At 33.9% G+C, this 21,266-nt stretch overlaps 1 protein-coding gene across 1 annotated transcript; it reads left to right on the top strand.

Annotated features, from left to right (window-relative positions):
• Nucleotides 1-8,427: 8,427 nt before the first annotated feature.
• OR10R2 (olfactory receptor family 10 subfamily R member 2) lies at nt 8,428-9,369 on the top strand. The gene has a single exon (XM_074264781.1). The coding sequence runs from the start codon at nt 8,428-8,430 to the stop codon at nt 9,367-9,369; it is 942 nt and encodes a 313-aa protein (XP_074120882.1).
• Nucleotides 9,370-21,266: the final 11,897 nt, after the last annotated feature.

A 21,266-nucleotide genomic window follows, 5' to 3' on the forward strand; every position in this document is an offset into this window, starting at 1 on the left:
TTATTTCTGTCGTGACCAAACAAGGTACTGCAGATCTTCCTTTCCCTCAATTATCCTTTAAAAGAACACATTTTTTTTTATTTTAAACTTAGCTCCAATTGTAACAAACATGAACAAATCAAATAAGTGAGAAAATCTCAAATAAAACCATGTAATGCAAATAATTAAGCTTTGGAAATCCAGTTTTTTATAATTTAAATATTATGTGTTGCATATAATTCTCTTTTATTTTTAATATTATATTCAAATTTGAAAGAATATGTTGTCTTAGTGAAATAGCAATGGTTTAATTGTTTTCAGGGTCTCCCAACATTAGAAAACACAATAGTGATGTATAATAATAGTCTGTCAAATAGTTCTAAATCAAAAATCATCTATGGGTCAGACACAGAGCTAAGCTATAAATACAAATGCAAACTAACAAAGAAAAAGTTATTTTTTATGGCATTCATGGGCTAATGGGGGAGAATAAGCTAACAAATATGTACAAAAATACAGAAGCAGGATAAATTGAGCATAGTCTTATAATGAGGTAAGAAGCACTAGAAAAGGCTTCTTGCAGAAAATGAGACTTGCTGAGACTTAATGGAAACTAAGGAAAGTAGGTCTCCTTTTAAAAATGTACTGATAAGGAGCACTTAGATGGTGCAGTGGATAGAGCAGTAACTCTGAAGTCAGGAAGATCTGAGTTCAAATCTGGTCTTAGACACTTAATACTTCCCAGCTCTGTGACCCTGGGCAAGTCACTTAACTTCAATTGCCTCAGAGAAAAAAAAATAGATTTTAGAGATGCATAGACCTTTTCTCAAGCACCTTCCTTCCTAAGAATAAAGCAGTAATGACTACATTGGCTAGGAGGAAATTCTATATATGAATCCTTTGGAAACAAAAGGATGTAATAAAGAAAAAAATGAAAAAAGAAAAAAGGATTTAAGTTGTTGTTAACTGGAAAGGAAAAAGAAAAGAAAAGGATTTAAGTTGGTTTTAACTGGAAACACAAATTGTCTGTTGACTAAACTCTGAACAAGCAATAACTATAGTCATATAAAATCAGTAGAGGTCCCTGGAGAAAACCAATGAGCACAGGGATACAGAAAGCAGAATATAATATTTCATACCTCCAGTTTTTTTCATTAAATCATAGTGCCACACTATGCATTGCTTTTAGTTTTTCACCCGACAAACTGAATTGATAATTTACAAAATTATGAAAAAGGGACAGACATATCCAATTCTTTGATACTTTCTGGGAAAGATCATAATTGTCAGTGGAAAATAAGGTGGCAATTATACTTTATTTAAATATATGGGGCGTGAGTGCAACATGTTCAGAGAGGCAGAGACAAGAGGTAGCATGAGGAAGAGGATGGATATAAGAGAGGAAGAGAATATCACTTATGTAGTCATGGAGTAGAGGGGGTAGTTCTCATCAGTATCAATCCAATGGAGATGAAAGAGTATTGGGAGTTTGAGGTCTCATCATATATATATATATATATATATATATATATATATATATAAATATAATTTTTTTCCTTTAGAAAGAGGAAAACAGACCAACTCTTATATATGCCATTTTAGATTTGTTCACTAACATCAAAATCATCTCAAAATTATTGGTAAAACTTCAAAGTCATTCTCAGTTCTCAAATGTTTTTGATGTTCTGCTGGTCTGAGGCTGTGTAAGTCTGGAGAGTGTTTAGAATTTACATATCATAGGATCAGAATCTTGACAAGCAGTACCTAGATACTTTTTCCTGATTTGGTTCATATTGGCAGCATGTGAATTTTATCTATATAATATGATTTGTAAATTAAGCTCCTTTGATCTTTGGGAAGGTTTCTATGGGCCTTCTATGTTCCTCTTTGCAATCTTATGTATTATTATTATTGCTCCAACTTATTATACTGACTAAAAGGGGAAGGAATGGCCACAGACCAGATACAATTTTTTAATGTACAAATAATATAATGATGAATATTTTAAGCAGATAGTTTTTTTTTTAAATAACAATCATCTTCTATCAACACTTTGACAGAGGAGACTCTGATGCTTTTGGTAACACAGAAGTGAAATGTACTTTAAAAAGCTATATCAGTATAATGTAAATTCAGATTACAAGCTCAGTGATGGACTGAATATCTATCATCAGAAGTAAATTCTACATAAATTTTCAAATCAAGTTATAGAGTGATTCTAATTTACAGCTATGCAGGGAATATTCATATTTACAAAATCATTGGACCTTGAAACTTTCGTAGAATATAACTAATTTTTTGGAGAAAGCTCACTGGATCAAAAAATTTATTATTTTTGTGACTTATCATGTAATTTAAAGTACCCAGGAAGGGAGGGCTTCATTTGGAAGAAACAGAATCAGGATATAATAGACCTCACATACTGCCCTAGTTAGACCTGTTCTATTCTGGTACTACAATAAAGGAAGGAAATTGATCAAAGAACATCTGGAACTGAATTGGTGGTGATGAAGGACCATTATAAGATTATGAAGGACATTTAAGTCATATTGAATGAGAACTGGATGAATTAACTGTATACACATAATCAATGAACAGTTGGAGTAGAGAGTAGTGGTGGGAATGTCATGATACTTAGGTTTAAATATCTAGAAATCTGTCATGTGGAAGAGGAATTTGATTTGTTCCATATATCCCCAGATAACCAAAGGAGGAGCAATGAATTGAAATTGCAAAGAAGCAAATTTAGAGGATGTCAGGAGAAATTTCCCAACAATTAGAGCTGGTTCAAGGAGAAATATAGTGCCTTTGTGGATAGTGACTTCCTTCTTTGTGTACATTATCCCTTGATTAGGTATGTATGGGCATAGGGTGGAGGGTAGTGGGGTGAGGATGGTATTCTTTTCAAGTGACTGCTGAGTTCTTATTCAACTATGAAACTATGGCTATATGAAATGACTTTTCAATAGGATTTTAAATCTTTTTAGTTTCCACCACTCCAGTCTTATCAGTACTGTAGTTTGTCCTTTTTAGACTTTTTTTTATCATTAATGTAGATGTAGATTGGATTTTATTGTTGATCACATAATTTTCTGTTTATAATTTTTCAACTCTTCATAGTTCTCCTTAATATTCTTATTATTCTTCATCTTTTTTTTCTGGGATTTTCTGTCTTTTCCTTTAAAATTGAATTGTTCCTCTGTTTATATTATTATTTTGATTCATTTTCTCTCTTTTTTGTCTCTTTCCCAAGCTCCCCCTTCTATTTATTTGAATTTTGGACTTGTCTTGGGATACAGAAGTTTATTACTTATCGTACCAAGACCTGGATGTGTATGGTTTTGATGTTTTATTTTATGTTTTATGTTTTAAATGATAAGTAGAGCAAAACTTTTTGTTTAATTATACATAGCTTTCCACATTAGATAAAAAGTGTTTTTTACATTTAAAAATTATATATTTTTACTTTTTTTTTAAATGAGTGTCAAATTCTCTCTATAATCCCTCCAATAACTCCTGATAAATTATCAATTTCACATGTAACATCTTTTAAAATATTTCAATGCTACCATGTGACAAAAAGCAAGAAAACTTTAGAAAATTATAACAATTTACATTCAAAATTCATCAGTATCTCTCTGATTTATCTCCCTCAAGAATTATCATTTTGAATATTTTAGAGTTGTCTTGGATTGTTGTATTGATAGGAGTTCCTGAGTCTTGTCACTGTTTTGTGACAAGTTTTGCTGAGTAGGTCATTCTTAGTTGGAGCCCTAATTTGTTAGCCTTTTCAAATATCATAATATGGATCTTCTATTTCTTTAATTCTTTAAGGTGGGGCTACTAAATTCTGAAGTATTGTAACTGTGGCTCCAGAATATTTAAATTGTTTCTTCTGGATGTTTTAAATATTTTCTCCTGCACCTGGGAGCTCCAGAATTTACAATAATATTATTGGTGTTTTCATTTAAAAATCTTTTAGATTTTAGGTGATTGATAGATTCTTTAACTTTCTATTATGCCTTCTGGTTCTAAGATATTGAAAAAAATTTGGATAATTTATTGAAAAATGATATCTAGGCACTTTTGTCCCTCTGAGGCAATTGGTTAATTAAGTGACTTGCCCAGGGTCACACAGCTAGGAAGTGTTAAGTGTCTGAAACTAGATTTGAACTCAGGTCCTCCTGACTTCAAGGCTGGTGCTCTATCCATTGCACCACCTAGATACTCCTTAGGTACTTCTTTTTTGATCAGTCAGTTCAATAGTTATTAAATTATGATTCATTGATCACTAATTTTTCAATCAATTATTTCCCATTTTCTTCTAATTTTTTATTCTTTTGACTTTGACTTTGTTTTATTGTTTCTTGATGTCTCATGATGTCATTAGTTTCCACTTGCCCAATTCTAATTTTTACAAAATTTTTTTTCTTCAATGATCTTTTGTTATTCTTTATTTTCTCCTATACTGTTTTTAAAGAATTCTTTACTTCAGTGCATTTTTGTGTCTCTTTTACGATTTGGCCAGTTTTATTTTTAAAGGTCTTAACATTTTTTTTGGTTCTCTTTTACCAAGTTGTTAATTCTGTTTTCATAATTTTTTTTTATCATTCTCACTTCTTTTCCCAAAATTTCATCTATGATTCTTATCTATTTAACTCTTTCAGAAATTCTTGTTGGGTTTATGTCCATTTGCATTTTTAATTCAAAGTTTTGCATCCAGCCATTTTTATGTGTCTTTTGTGTCTATGTCTTGTCTTCCCTGAAATTCTAATAGCTTTTTTTGTGATTAGCACCTTTTTTAGATTTTTCATTTTTCTTGTCTATTTTGTAACTTGAACTTTATGTTAAGGTTGGGCCCTGCTCACCTTGGATAGGGAAGTACTATTTCAAACTTTAATCTTCTTTGTGTTGCTGTTTTCAGAACTACAAGGTATCTTGTAGGTATCTACAAGTGATTAATGCTTTCAAGTTGAAGTATATTGTGGAGGATAGTAATTAAGTATTAGTGCTCCTCTTGGCCCTAGAACTGTGACCATGTCTCTTATTTCCAGCAGCTGCAAGTACTAGTGCTCCCCTTTGCTTTGAAACTGTGACAAGAACCTCTGCTCCCTTGTGACTAATCACAAGCACTTCTCACTACCCTGGAACTGTGACCCAGGTAGTTGCCAAGCTGTGGCAGGTAGTGTACCTAGTGCCAACAAAGTCTCCTGTAATCTCTTTCTGACCAGTCTTCCATTTTTCTTACCATCGCTGAAATGAGAGCTTCTGAAGCTGCTGCTAAAAAAGCTGCTCTGTTGCTGCTACCTTTAATACCCACTATTGGTGTCATCCTATTGATGCCAATGGATGGTGTTTCCATTTATGTCTTTGGAGAGGCACCTGCTTTGCTTCATAGATTTCTCATCCTGACCTCCTAAATTGTCTTGGGCTAGAAAAATGTCTCACTCTCATCTTTTATGGACTTTACTGCTTCAAAATTCAATTTGAGGTGTTATTTTAAAGATGTTTAGAGGATAATGTTGGGGAAGTTCAACTGAGTTGTTGTTTATATTGCACCATGTTAGCTCCCTACTCATTTTTCCCTTATCAAGGACAATTTTTTTCAGTAATTAATACAATTCCCTACATCTTGAAATCTTACTATGAAAGGCCTGATGTTTGAATGATTAAAATACAGTTTAAAATTAGCATTTTTTTTTAGCACATTAATACTTCAAAGTATTCCTCAAACTCAGGATCAAAAAGACACATCAAGTATTTACTTTTTACCATGAATTCTTTGAAATTCTTTGTAATTTTTAAAATGTGCAAACATAAGTGGAAATTATCAGAAGAAAAACTGATCAATTAAAAAAGTTCTTTAATGAAACTCATGAAACAAGATGTGATTCACTAGTAAGAGGCAAATTAGGGACAACTCTTCAAGGAGTATAAGGATGTCAAATGGACCTTACTGATATAAAACAAGCAAATTTGAATGATTAGTTGTTTGAGACTCTGAGGAATGGACTCAGGTAAGAAGCTGTCTCTCTTGGTGACTATAAGATTAAGCTTGCAAACCAGCTCTTTCTCTCCTTTCTCTCTCTCTCTCTCTCTCTCTCTCTCTCTCTCTCTCTCTCTCTCTCTTTCTCTTTTTCTCTCTCTTCTCTCTCTTTCTTTCTCTTTCTCTGTCTTTATCTCTGTTTCTGTCTTTCTCTCTCTGTCTCTCTCTTTCTCCCTTGCTCTTCTCTCTTCATCTGTCTCTCTTTTTTCTCTCTGTCTCTGTCTCTGACTCTGTCTCTGTCTCTGTCTGTCTGTCTAAGAGTAGGAAAATGACATAGTGAAGACCTATGCTTTAGGAATGTCATTTTGGCAGCTCTGTATAGAATGGGTTAAAGATGGGTGAGATTGAAGGCAGGGAGATCAATTTTGAGGTTATTTAAATAGTCTAGGAGACATGCAATGAGAGCTTGAACTAGGATAGTGACTGTGTGGATAGAAACACAATGATGGATATAAAATATGTTGTGGAAGTAGAGCTGATATAATTTAATATTGAGAAATACACAGTTGAAGGTGACTCCAAAGTTGCAAACTTAATTTTGAAGAACAGTGGTACCTTCAAACATATACAAAAAAGAAGTTATCAAATTATTTCTGATTAGTAAACAGAAGACAGATAAAAAGAAGAATCACCTGTCAGTTGAAACAGATCTATATCTATATCTATCTATCTATCTATCTATCTATCTATCTATCTATCTATCTATCTATCTATAAACAATTTCACTTTGGCAGAACCATATTAGTTACTTTGAACACAAAGGCATCAATTTTATAGTAACTGAAGATAATGAGGACACTAATGAGGTAGGTGATAGCAGGAATGGAAAGGAGACACACATCCTCATAATGATACTTTTGGTAACTGCTACTCCAGTATTCATTCATTCATCCTTCCAATTAATTGATAAATATTTTATAATGACTATATGAAGAGACTTGACAAAAGGATTATCATTGAGAAAATAGAAGACTTAGTTCTTCTCCTCAAGAACTCTACCATCTAGTTAAAAAGATAAGATATATACATGAAGTGATAGAAAAAAAATATCTTATTTTTAATTTCAACAGTATTTTATTTTCCCAAATACATTTAAAGATAGTTTTCAACTTTCATTTTTGTAAGATTTTATGCTATTTTTTCCTCCCTTCCTACCATATTTCTTTTCCAACAGCAAAGAAATATAGATTATATATCTACAATCTTTGTAAATATATTTCTATATTTGTCATATTGTGCAAGAAAAATCAGACCAAAAGGGAGAAAAACACTAGAAAGAAAAACCAAACAAATGAAAAAGGTACTAATACTATGCTTTGATCCACATTCAGTGTCTATAGTTCTTGCTGTGGATGTGGATGGTATTTTCCATTCCTAGTCTATTGGAGTTATTTTAGATCATCCCACTGCTAAGTAGAACTAAGTCTATCAGTTGATTATCTTATAGTCTTACTGTTACTGTTTACCTTATTTTTCTGGTAACCATAAACTTCTGTTTATTGCTAAACGGTAACTGTTATTACTGCTAACTTCTCTCAGCATTAGCTCATGTAAGGCTTTCCAGACTTTGGTGAAATCACCCTGTTTATTCTTTCTTATAGAACAATAATATTCTATTACATTTATATACCATAACATATTCAGCCATTCCCCAGTTGATGGACAAACATTCAATTTCCATTTCCTTGCCAGAAAAATATATGTCTTAAACAATGGATACACACACATTTATAATATACACACACACACACACACACACACACACACACACACACACACACACACACACACATATATATATATATATATATATATATATATATATGTTACCAAATACATAAATATTTCTTCTCATACTGAGTTAAGTTGGAGCCATTGTTCTTTGAATTAGAAAGTCCAGCAATTAGCCTTCTTTCTATCCTTTTTCACAAGGTTGCTTTTCTTCTTCCCCTTCCTCTTACAATATATGTAAAGGCCACAGTGAGAATCATACTCAGGTCTGAAAAGCCCCAAACCCAAATTATGAGGCCCTATATTCCTACTAATAGTAATGTCACCAAAATAATAAGTAAAGAAAAAACAGTCCATGTTGTTCTTAACTTTCTAAAAATGAATGAAATCTATTGCATGGTGAATTTGAATGATGATGAAGAAACTGGCTAACCAATCAGTGTCCCAACAACTGCTGATTCAATTGATAATAAGAGACATGTCCTAGGTTGGTTTATTTGTAGCCATATTACATCTCTTGCTTTTCATTTTTACTCCTAACTCCACCCTATAGATTCAGGGTTGGTCCAAAGATCTAAATCATTCAAAATGAATAGTTTCAACTCCCAGGATTCACAGAATTGAATATTTTTCTCTCTCCTTTTGTCTCCCCAGGACTTTCCAGGAAAAAAATGATTCCTTCAGCCAACCTTACCAGGATTAATGAGTTCCTATTGCTGGGCTTCTCTTACCTCCAGGAAAAACAGCTTGTGCTTTTTCCACTCTTCCTATGTCTTTATCTGTTTATTCTGAGTGGGAACATCACTACAGTGACTGCCATCTTCCTGGAACACAAACTTCACACCCCAATGTATTACTTCCTGAGTATCCTTTCTGTCTCTGAGACTTTCTATACAATTGTCATCCTGCCCAAGATGCTCCTTAACCTTCTTTCTGTGTTCAGGACTATCTCCTTCACCAATTGTGCTGTCCAGATGTTCTTCTTCCTTGGATTTGCTATCACCAACTGCCTGCTGCTTGGGGTGATGGGTTATGACCGCTATGCTGCTATCTGCCACCCTCTGCGCTACCCAATTCTTATGAGCTGGCGGGTATGTGGGCAGCTGTCAATCACTTGTGGCATTTTAGGTTTTATGATTTCACTAATTATGGTTAACTTGATCTTTAGTCTCCCCTTTTGTAATTCCAACAAAGTCAACCATTACTTCTGTGATATTTCACCTGTCATTAGGCTTGCCTGTACAGACTCAGACACTCGTGAATTTATCATTTTCATCCTTGGTGCTCTGGTACTTGTGATCCCCTTTTTCTTTATTTGTATTTCCTATCTCTCTATATTGAGAACCATTATGAAAATTCCCTCAACTGAAGGGAAGAAAAAAGCCTTCTCTACCTGTGCTTCTCATCTCACAGTGGTAATCATTCACTATGGCTGTGCTTCCTTCATCTATCTGAGACCCACAGCCAGTTATATTTCCAACAAGGACCGCCTAGTCACAGTGACTTACACCATCATCACTCCTATGCTGAATCCCATAGTGTATAGCCTCAGGAATAAAGATGTACAAATGGCCATTAGGAAAGTGTTGAGTAGGAAATTTCACCTAAAATGATATAATTTGATTGATCCCTTTGATAATTCAGCTTTGATATTGAATATTTTTCCAGATTATGCATGTATTATAACTGTACCCTTTGCTTATATTGAAAAATGTTAAATGAAAGACCTTAATTAACTAATTAATTAATTTGTTTTGTGGTCAGTATGGAAATGTGGAAATGAATTTCTTTTTGGAACCTGGAATTCTGAATAACAAAGATCAAAGAAATTCAGACATTGAAGTCAGAGAGATTCATCTGGACAAAGATTGTGGGCCAAAGACAAGGTCACAATAGAAAGAACTATTGTTTTTTTTTTTCATATGTAAATGATATATTCATATCATACATATTTATTCCACATTACGTACTGAACATAGTATATACATATATACATTATATTTGTGCAGTGCTGCATACAAACATATTTTATGGGTATATTTACATAAATGCACATGTATATATGTTTCTATGTGTATTTGTGTTATATGTGTATATACACACATGTACACAGGAACTTAATCCTTTATCTAGGTTTCCTGCAGGGGAAGAATAGAAATTCTATTTCATCAGCTAATCTTTGCAGATACTCATTGAAAAGGTTGCCTACAATTGATGCATCTATTTCCTTTTCTCTTACTTTCTTTAATTCTCTACATTCTAGATTCTGACCTTGTCATTCAACTGAAAGTGGATAGGGTGTTAGATATAGAATCAAGAAAACCAGACTTGAAATCTAGTATCAAACATTTATTAGTTGTATGACCCCAAGCAAAACACTTAACTTCTTTCTGCATTAGTTTCCTCCAGTATTAAATTGGGAAAATAACAGTTGTGTTATTGTGATGCCTGGTATGTAGTAGATGCTATATAAATAGTTATTTCCTTTTCTCTTTCATAGGATTGTTATAAGGATCAAAAGCAATAGTATTCATAAAGTATTGAACACAATGAGTGACACATAGTAGGCATTTAATAAAAGCTTATCCTCTTCCCTCCCCATTCCTTCTCTGCCCTGAGAGAGTACTCTACCATACTACAGGGGATTTAATAACATCTGAACATTCCTAAATGAATAATGAATTCCTATCCATTAAATCCTCCCCAGATTCTGACCCTTTGTTTGTCAATATTCAAATTTCGTTCTTCCCCTTACTGTCCACTCCTTTATTCCTATGACCCTCAACTCTTCCATTCACTATGAGCTCCCCTTTCTCCTCTCCTTCTTATCTCTTTTTTTCCCCTGAGGCTGAGGTTAAGTGACTTGCCCAGGGTCACACAGCTAGGAAGCATTAAGTGTCTGAGACCAGATTTGAGCTCAGGTCCTCCTGCCTTCAAGGCTGATGCTCTATCCACTGAGCCACCTAGCTGCCCCCTCTACTTCTTATCTCATGCCATCTAGATGTTTTCTGCATTTATGACTGCTTATACTCCACTACTGTTGAAGAAGATATGGTCCTCCTCTTTGCCAAAGCAAATCACTTATCTGTACAAGTGATTGAATTTTACTCTCACTTTTCTATCAGATGTCTGTCTTATCCCACTTTCTTTATTATCTTTAATCTCTCCTGACTTGCTCAATTATCTTTAAGCCTTCCTGCTTTATTCTTTCCTGCCTGCAAATATAACTAAGTCCCAGTCATCCTCAAAAAGAATTACTTGATCTAATCAACCCTACTATCATTCATAATTTCAACTCACATTTATGGCTTAAACTCATTGATAAGGCTGCTTACAATTGATGCATTTATTTACTTTTCTCTTAGTTTCATTATGACCTGAATTGTTATACCCTGAATAAAGTCATTATGGCCTCCCCAATCCATCCCCTTCTTTGCTATTAGGACTGGGAGAATTGAGTCAGGAAAAACCTTGAAGTTTTGACCACTTTATACACCATTATGTCATAAACTCTAGGTGCATTATTTCAATACTTGCTGGGATAATTCCCCCTCCTTTTGTTTATTTCCCTTCTTTCTGTCTGTCTCTTGTCTGCTACCTTCTTATCTTGATCTGTCAGTATTAGGTTATCATCTTTGAATTTTGGCTTCTCTGTCCTCCCAGCATCCTTGCCCCCCTTTTCTTTTTTTGTTAAACTCAAATTAGCTAAAGCCCTATATAAATTCCCTGCCTCAGTTCCTAGGAGCTAAATGTTTTTTGGACATAAGTCCCATCCAACCAGCTAGTCTAAAACTCTTCACATTAAAAGATTAAAAAAAAAAAACAATTTCTATCTTGTCTCAGTTTCTCTGGCATCAATTTCTTTAGCTCTTTACATTCTGGCTTTTGACCTTATAATTCAACTTAAATTGTTCTCTAAAGAGTCAGTGAGTAATAAAACATTTTAAGCACCTATTATTTGCCAGACACTCAACTGAATACTGAGGATATAAAGAATATTAAAAGATATATAAAAGAAGTAGAAAATCCAATGGACTAGATGACATGTAACTATGTACAAACATACAGGAAGAATCAGAGATAATATGAAGATAATATGTAGAAGAAAGTTAATAGAATCAAGAAAAATTGGACAAAGTGTCCTGGAGAAGTTAGGATTTTAGCTGGGACATGAAGGAAGCCAAGGATACCAGGAAATAAAGATGAAGAGGGAGAGCATTTCATCCTTAAGGAATATTCAATGAAAATGTTTGGCAATGAGAGATAGAGTTTTTTGCTTGAAGAACAGGAAAGAGACTAGTGTCACTGGATCACAGAAAATGTGATGAATAAAAAGAACAGTAGGTAGAGAGGAGTACTTTCAAGGACTTTGAATTCCAAAAAGTTGGTTTTGTATTTGATCCTGGAGGTGATAGAATCACTGGAATTTAATGAGTATTGGATAACATTGTTAGATTTGTGCTTCAGGAAAAATACTTCAATAGTTCAATGAACTGTCCACTGGAATAGTTAAGTGGAAGATATATGTATTTGAGACCAACCAATAGTCTTTTTAAGTAGTCCAGGGTAAGATGATGAGGTCCTGTTGGCAGGGTCAGAGAGAAGAGAGGCCTATTTGAAAGACATTGCAAAAGTAAAATTAATATTGTAGTTTGGAATATGGGAGTTAAAGAGAGTGAGGAATTAAAGATAACAATGACTTTTTCTCATGTTGCATCCTTCTTGATCTCTTTACATGTCATCTTTGACATTGTTTGTCTTCTACTTTTCACTCTTTTCTCTAGGTTTCTGTGACTATCCTGATTGTCCTCCACTGTATCTGATCTTCTGAATTTCCTTTGATGGATTGTCAACCAAGTCATACATGCTAACTATAGGTGTTCCTTAGTGTTCTCTTTTCCTTCCTCTTCTCTTTTCCTTCTATTATCCTTCACTTGGTAATCTCATTAGCTGCTCCCGTGGCATCAATTATCACCTTTATGGTAGTGATTCTCAAATCTTCTTATCCATTCTTTCCTCACTTCTAGTTTCATATCTCTCTCTATTGGAAATCTCAAGCTAGATGTCCTATAGATATCTTAAACTTAACATATGCAATGCTGAACTCTGACTTCCCTTTCCCAAAACCTAATTTCTAACTTCTCTTTCACTGTTGAGTGTAACTATCATTTTCCCAGACATCCAAGTTCATAATCTGAGTGTCATCCTCTACTTCTCCTTCCTTCTACCCCAATATTCCATCTGTTGCTAATTCTAATCATTTTACCTTTATATCATTTCTTATATATACCCACTTCTTTGTTCTGCTGCTGCTTTTAGTTGGGTACAGATCCGCATTCTCTCATGTCTGGATGATTACAGTAGCCAACTATTTTGTTTCCTTGCTTCAAATCATTTCCTAGTCCAGTCTGTCCTTTCACTCAGTTGTCAAATAAACTAAACTGCCTATCGCCTCAAGGATCAAATACAAAAAAAATTTGGGTGGTTTAAAACCATCATAATCTGCCCCTTCCATTCTTCATATACTTTACATACTTCCATACTTTGCAGTTCAGTGAATATAAAAGTCCAGGGAATATAAAAGATTCCTATTCATTTTTGTAACAGATTTTGTTCTATGTGAATTTTAGGAATTTTCTTTTCTCTCTAAAACAAAAAGGAAACTTATTTAAGAGAATGAAAAAGATGGAACCTTCCCTGAGAACTTCCAAAGCTGCAACAGCTTGGACACAGAGTAAACTGAACAACAAAAGGAGGATGAAAGTTTATTTAGCCTTGCTAACCTTGTTTTAAAATGTTTTGTGAATGTAATTTAGGGAATTAGGTATTTCCACTTATTCTAGAAAATAAGAGTAAATTACAACTAAAACTATTTGACTATTACTTATGAAAATTCTAAGATTGTTGATTAAATCATCTGAAATTATTATTATCATCATCATGTTAAACCTAAAATTGGTAATTACTGTGTGTGGAACAAGAGAGATGAGTTTCAAGGATGAGGGTGTGCAGCACTTTTCTCCCATCATAGAACTGGGGAGGGGTGCCTCTTCAGGCAACAATATTTATTTAGCAACACCTACTTAGATTCAGGATTCAAGGTTATGTTGACCAGGCTTTGAACCCCCCTTGAGCCCTTCCTAAAATGTCAGCCAGCAGACCAGCAAAGACCGAGAAGAATTAGGAAGGGTATTTTGGGCATGTATCATTAATCAAGATGGCAAGGGGGTGAAGCCGTTTCTATAGAGAATGCTTAGTTTCTACTAGTATACAAAACACTGTCCCTTCATGCACTGATTGATTTAGCTGCTTTATGTTTCCTTAGCAATTTTGCAGTTTTAGGGCTTAAATATAGAGAGGATAGATATAATAAACTTGTCTTGACCACTTACATCTTGTCTTGACCACTTACATCTTGTCTTGACCGCATACATGAATATTTTCTATCTTTTCTTGCTTTCATGGTCTCTGTGAGACTGATACATTTGGTTTGTCATTGGCATTTCACAAGGGGTTATCAAATAGCACAACCCATAAAAGCCATTAGTTGAGGTAGACAACAACAAGCTCAGTCCCTTCTCTGAGGTCTCTGCCAACTCCACTTAATCTATAAGTTTGTCAGTTTTCTTGAAACCACAGTAAATGAAGTCATCAGCCCTGAGAAAGGAGTTTTTTGGGAGATATATAGTTCCCAAATAAGAAATGTGTTTACTAAGAATCCATAAGCTTGTTTAATGATTAGTCTTTGCACCAGGATAATTTTAAAAACAAGAAAAAGAAAGAAAAACATGTTAAACAAAATCTCCTATGTTCATGAATCCTGGTAAACTTGTATTACTTATTGAAACTTCATGAGAATAAAAATAATGTATCTAGCCCTGAGTTATGATAAGAAGAATTTGCTATTAGACATACAATTTCTTGAGAGTTTAAGTGATATTCTTTTGAGTTTTGAATTTAGGTATGATTGTCTGATGCATTATTAAGTTAGTAACATGCCATTCCAGAGAATTCCATGAGTTACTCAGAAGGATGCCTTTCTGAACTCTCACAGGTGGATTTATTGATATTTTTTTGGGGGGGAGGGATTCCTTTGTGAGTAACATTTAGACATACTCCTACTTTTTTCTCTTTTTTGCTTTTGTCCATAATTTTCATAGTTGTAAGGTCCCTTCTATATTTACTAATCCAAGTTGTCTTCCTTTGATTCCTCATAATTCATTTTTCCTTTGATACAGAAATAGGAAATGATTAAGGTGACAGAGACCAATTAATGGACTTCTATGGTTAGACTTCATAATGGAAAAGTTGGGACTTCGGGCAGGGAAACCTGAAAGAAGGATTTGTTGTTTCTGTAGAAGGTCCTCACCAGCTGCTCAGTCCTTAATAAATCCACAGGGAAGCTTAGGGAGGAAATCAGAAAATTCTCTCTTTGAATGACCCATTTCTTCACCTTGGTCATAGCTCTCTAAACTCACTGTTCCAGACTCCTTGGACTCTATTAAGTTATCCCATCCAAAGGTGGAAGGACCTAGTTAAATGCAGTATTTTAATGATCCTCTAGGGTCATACAAACAAAATTTCTGATAAGGGCTTCAGGGTCACATCTGTGAAAGAGATGAAAGAAAAGTCCACTAATAATGCTCATTGGGACAAGTGTTTGAAGGAATGTCCATGGAGAGGAAGCTGAAGGGACTATCAATAAGAAGTATGGTGGGGTTAGAAGAATGTGAGTATATTGGAAATGATCTTGGTCTCTTTCATTGAGATCATAAGATCCAGGGAATATGTCAGCATCCCCAGAGCATATGGAAAGTGAAGATTCTTATGGAGAATGTCATTTGGGAGATTCCTGGAACAGATGGAGCAGAATCTGAGAAATAAGACACTAGTGCTAATGGGTTTGAATACTTATACTTAATGTGGAATCTGATGCAGGGTTTGGGAGTTCCTTTTGTGGGAAAGAAGAGTTTATTCTTATAAGAGTAGACCATGACTACTGAAGTAGGTCATCAAAACTTGACCTGAGTACTGGTCTCTTCATTTCATGGTTCACTTCATATTTTTTCAGAACTATAATCTGCTTTTCCATAGTGATTCCTCAAATAAGTGGAAGCAAATGAATTAGCAAGTATTGGAGAGAAGCATAAAGTGCTTAAAAAGCATAAAGTGCTGGAGGATTGGGGAGGGTTAACTGGGAGATTATGGAGCTAAGGGGGGAGGAAAGCAGAAAGGTAAGAAAGGCAATGAAAAGGTTACAGAGAAGCCACTGTATTCCATCAACCATTGGATAAACATAGGGAAGTTAGGACCAAGTCAACCCCAATTTTGTCTCCATTGGAACCTCTTCTGCACCCAGAGGATATCTGCCTTTTTTTTCTTTCCTTCTTCTCACCTGTACTTTCAGCTTTCAGGTAAATTGCTTTATTGACCTCTTTTTCATCAGTGCCTCTCACAACAACTTTTCTTCCAAACTATCTATACACCTACACTGCTTTCATTTCTGTGTATAAAAGTCTCTCTGTCTCAGGTCTGCCCTTCTCACTCACAGACTGTTCCCTCCTTTCATCCCCTCCTCTTCCAATTCTGCATCCTTCTAGGCATCTTAAATTAATTTGAATGTCAATAACTTCTGCCTAGCCTCTGATCTGGAATGTCCAGTAAGGGTATTCCCCCACTCATTGCCCTACTATCCCAGTGCCTCAAGGTATATTCAAAAGGGAAAGAAGGCAAAGATAATGAAGAATTGTACTTAAAACATGACTCTCTTCCCATCTAGAAAAACTTGCTCTCTTGGATATCACTTTCTTCTCTTACTCTGTGGATGATTTTATCACTGCGTCAATATCCAGGATGAAGAACCAGAGTTATGATGAGGTAAGGGGGCCCAGTGAATTAAGGAATTTCTTGGTGGTATTTGTAATATTAGCCCATTTATCAGTAATCAATTATCTGCAAAATGAACTTTACCCTTTCTAGTTTCAGAACATAGGGAGGTTGTATAAGCATCTTTGTTCCCAGACTTTAGAATGGAATGGGAACAATCTGGGACAGAGAGTGAGAAAATTCATGTTTCTGTACTAACTCTAACATTTAGCAATAGTCTAAGCATTAGCAAGTCATTCATCCTCTGGGCCACCTAAATTACTTTATCTGTAAAATGGAGATCATAGAATTATAGAAACATAGATTCAGAGTTTTAGAGTTGGAAGGGGGTTGCAGCAACAACTTAGCCCAAACCATTCTTGGTAAAGAATTATAATAACTTCCTAATTGTATTGTTCAGACAATAAAATGAGATAATGGATTGGAAAATACTGTTTTAAAACTCCAAACTTCTATTTAAGTATAAATTATTCTTATAATTTAATATCTGAATTGAGTTACAAGACATAACACATATAGAAGATCTTATCTCTGTCTTTGGGAAGCCTGCTCTCTTTTTGAAGAGACAAGAGATTTATGTAAAACAGTAGGTGATACATTCACAAAGCAGGAGTCCTAAGAGAGGGAGCCTTTAATTCTTCTCTCCCATTCAATGTAGTGTCATTAGTCTGGGGACTAGAAGGCAAGATAACTTTAACTTAAAACCTGATACTTCCAAAGCTCATACATTTAGTAAGGAGAAATAATAGTATTGGAACCTAGAATTAAACCTGCAAACATTCATTTATTCATTCCACGAATATTTGTGGAAGTCTGCTTAATGCCAAGTACTTTCCCAATCACAGAGGATACAGATACATAAGACCTAATATCTACCTTTAAGGATCTAATAGGCTGTTAAAATGGATAAAGCCTGCACAAAGACATATATACAAGGCATTATGTTGTAAAATATTTAAAGGCAGCTAGATGACACAGTGAATAGAATGTAGGGTCTGCAAATGAGTTCAAATCCTATCCCAAAAACTTACTATATATGGAATGCTAGGCAATTCACTTAATCTCATTCTGCCTCAGTTTCCTTATTTATAAAATGGGATAATAATTGCACTTACTTTCTAGGGCTGTTGTAAGGATCAAATGGGATAATATATGAAAAACTGCAAATCTTAAAGTGCTGTATAAATGCTCTCTTCCTTGAGAATTGTCTTGAATCATTTTGTTGATCAGAGAAGCTTACTGTCATAGTTGATCATCATTACTAATATTTTTAAAAATTTGTTTTATTTATAAAGGACGAAAACAAATAAACAAACAAATAAACCAAGAGGTTATAGGAGATAGAAATCACTTCACATTAGAAGGTCAAGAAAGGTTTCCTGGAGGAAATGGCATTTGAACTAGGAGGAAGGCATTAGAGATCCATAAGAATTGGGAAACAAAGGTTTTACTTAGACTATAGTATGTTGAGAGGGAACATGTTGAGTCCTTTTGAGGCTTGATCTTTAATGCCAAAACATGAGTAAATTCATTAGATTGTTTTTTTCAGTGACAGTGTAGCATGTGCAGAGGTTGAGAGATTTGCCAATCATGTCACTTATTGTACAATAGTGGGTTTTTTAAAGAACAGTTATTAACTTGAATTACATTCTGTATTGAATGAAAAGGCTGTAAGGGGCTTAAATGTCAGGATTTTCTTCTTCATCTTAGAAGACGTAACCATAGAATTTATTGAGAAGGGGTAGGAGGCTGACATGGTCAAATTGATGTTCTAGGAAAATCTCTTTGGCAGATATGAGGATAATAGTCTGGAGTAGGGAGATCCCTGAGAGAGACTAATTAGAAGGCTAGTATAATAGCCCACTTCATTTATTCATTCCACAAATATTTGTGGAAGTCTGCTTAATGCCAAGTACTTTCTCAATCACAGAGGATACAGATACATAAGACCTAATATCTACTTTTAAGGATCTAATAGGCTGTTAAAATGGATAAAGCCTGCACAAAGACATATATACAAGGCATTATGTTGTAAAATATTTAAAGGCAGCTAGATGACACAGTGAATAGAATGTAGGGCTATTTCTCTAAGCAGTAGTGAGATTTTTCATGTGCTTGAAAATAGTTTTGAATTTTTCTTTTAAAAAATTATCTGTTGATATTCTTTGACCACTTATCAGTTGGGGAATGACTCTCTTTAAAAAAATTGACTGAGTTCTTTACATATTTGAAACTTTAATCAGAAACCTGTACGTTTTTTCATATTATTTTATATCTATGCCATATTTTAGTAAAAAGCAGTTTCCTTGATTATCTCCTTTAATTAGATCTAATTTTACTTTTACTTTATCTGAGATCCCATTTGCTCCCCCTGCTTTTTATTTTCTTTGTGTTGAAGCATAATAGATTCTGCTGTCCCCTATTTTAATTCTGTGACTATCTTTCTATTTCAAGTGTGTCTCTTTTAAACAACATATTGTTACATTGTAGTTTCTAATCCATTCTATCTGTTTCTGTTTTATGGGGGAGTTTATTCTATTCATATTCACAATTCTGATTACTAGTTATGTGTTTTCATCTATCCTATTTTCTTCCTTTTATCCTTCTTATTCTTTTTTTACCCTATTCCTCCTCAAAAAAATTATTTTTCATCTGACCACTGACTTCTTTAATTGTCCCCTCCCCTTTATTATCATACCCCCCTCTTTATCTTTTTCTTATCTTTTATTCCTATTGGATAAGATAGATTTCTATAACCAACTAGGTACCTATAATATATATTCTCTCCTTTTCAAATAATTTCTGATGAGAATGAGGTTCAAGTATAGCTTACCTCCCTCCATTTTCCCTTTTACTATGAAAGTTATTTCTTACATGCCTCTATTGTGAGACAAATTTTTCCATCTATCTCAACCTTACCCCTTCTTTCAGTGCAACCTCTTTCTCACTCTTTCATGTATTTTGGGGATTAACTCAATATAATCAATACATATCCAAGACCTCTGTCTATGTACACTTCTCCTAACTGCTTTAATGATAAAAAAAGTGCTAAGGAGTCACATGGAAAGTAAACAATTTAATTCTTATGATTTCTCTTTCTTATTATTTTTCTATACTTTATTTGAATGTTGTGTTTGAATGCCAAATTTTATATTCAGCTTTGGTCTTTTAATCAGTAATTCTTAAGAGCCTTCTATCATTAAATATCCAATCTCTCTCTCTCCCTTCCTCCCTCCCTCTCTCTCTCTCTCTCTCTCTCTCTCTCTCTCTCTCTCTCTCTCTCTCTCTCTCTCTCTCTCTCTCCTCTTCCCCCCAAGGATCATAGTCAGTTTTGTTGAATGGTTGTAATTCTAATTCTTTTGCTTTCTGGAATCTTATATTTAAAATCCTTTACTCCCTTAATGTAGAAACTGCTAAATATTGTATGATCTTCATATTTGAATGTCATATATTTGAATGGTTATTTTTTGTCTGCTTGCAATATTTTCTCCTTGACTTGAGAGCGCTGGAATTTGGTTATAATATTCCTGGGAGTTTTCATTTTGGGATTTCTTTTAGGAAATGTTCAGGGGATTCTTTCAATTTTATTTTATTTTCTATTTCTAGAGTAATAGAGCAGTTTTTCTTGGTAATTTATTGAGGTATGATGTCTAGATGCCAATTTTCTAATTTGTCTTAGACTGAAGAAGTGTCTCACCATGACACTTGAGATTGGTTCTGTCATTTCAAAATTTGATTTAAGTCATTTTAAATTTATTTGCATGGGAATATTGGCATACTCTGCTGGAAATAATCTATGATCTTGGCTTTATTCTTTCTTTTTCTTATGCATCACTATTCATTGCAATGTATGAAGAAGTAGATTAGGTATCTATAGTATGGTCTATAATACTAAATCCCATCCACTCCCATTTTTGCATGTTCTTAGCTAAAAATAATTTTTACATTTTATGATAACAAATTCATGTATTGAAAAATATGAGAAAAAAACCTACATTCTTAGATTGTTAGCTAGATTTAATCTTCTCACAATCATTGTCTCACCCTCTCCCCAAATAGAAACATGTTTCAAAGAATTTGACAAAGTTCTTTAAATAAAGATGTAATTTTATATCCAGTGACTTCAAAGAAAATGGTTACATTGGGAAGAACAATAACAACTATGTTGGGAAATGAATAATGATGGTGGTCAAAGATGTATAAATCAAAAATTCTTGAGACCTATGCATCATAACTATTTCCTCTAAGAAATGGATCAGAAAACTATTGACATGATTAGTAAAACCTAAAATACTTTAAGACAAAAATTATTTGCTATTAATATGGGAGTCATTGTTGAATTAGCCATATTTCTATATATCATCAAACTTCCAATTTTTAGAGCCAAAATAATCATTGTAATAAAAGTAATAGCAATAATAAATTGTATTTATATAGATCCTTAAATTTTTCAAAATTATTACTATATCAATGATAAAATTAATACAAGGTAGAAAAATATTAAAATGAAAAATAGAGTAAACAGATCAACTTCTACCTTACATGTGCTGATACTGGAATAAGTGATGTGGAGAGAGGAAAGGATATTATTATCTATCTCCAAGAAAACATTATATGACCATAC

The sequence above is a fragment of the Sminthopsis crassicaudata genome, chromosome 4 (genome assembly GCF_048593235.1).
Source record: "Sminthopsis crassicaudata isolate SCR6 chromosome 4, ASM4859323v1, whole genome shotgun sequence".
Lineage (NCBI taxonomy): Eukaryota > Metazoa > Chordata > Mammalia > Dasyuromorphia > Dasyuridae > Sminthopsis > Sminthopsis crassicaudata.

Excerpts from the sequence above, each read along its gene's own strand:
- OR10R2 (XM_074264781.1), top strand. The coding sequence starts at position 8,428 with ATGATTCCTTCAGCCAACCTTACCAGGATTAATGAGTTCCTATTGCTG.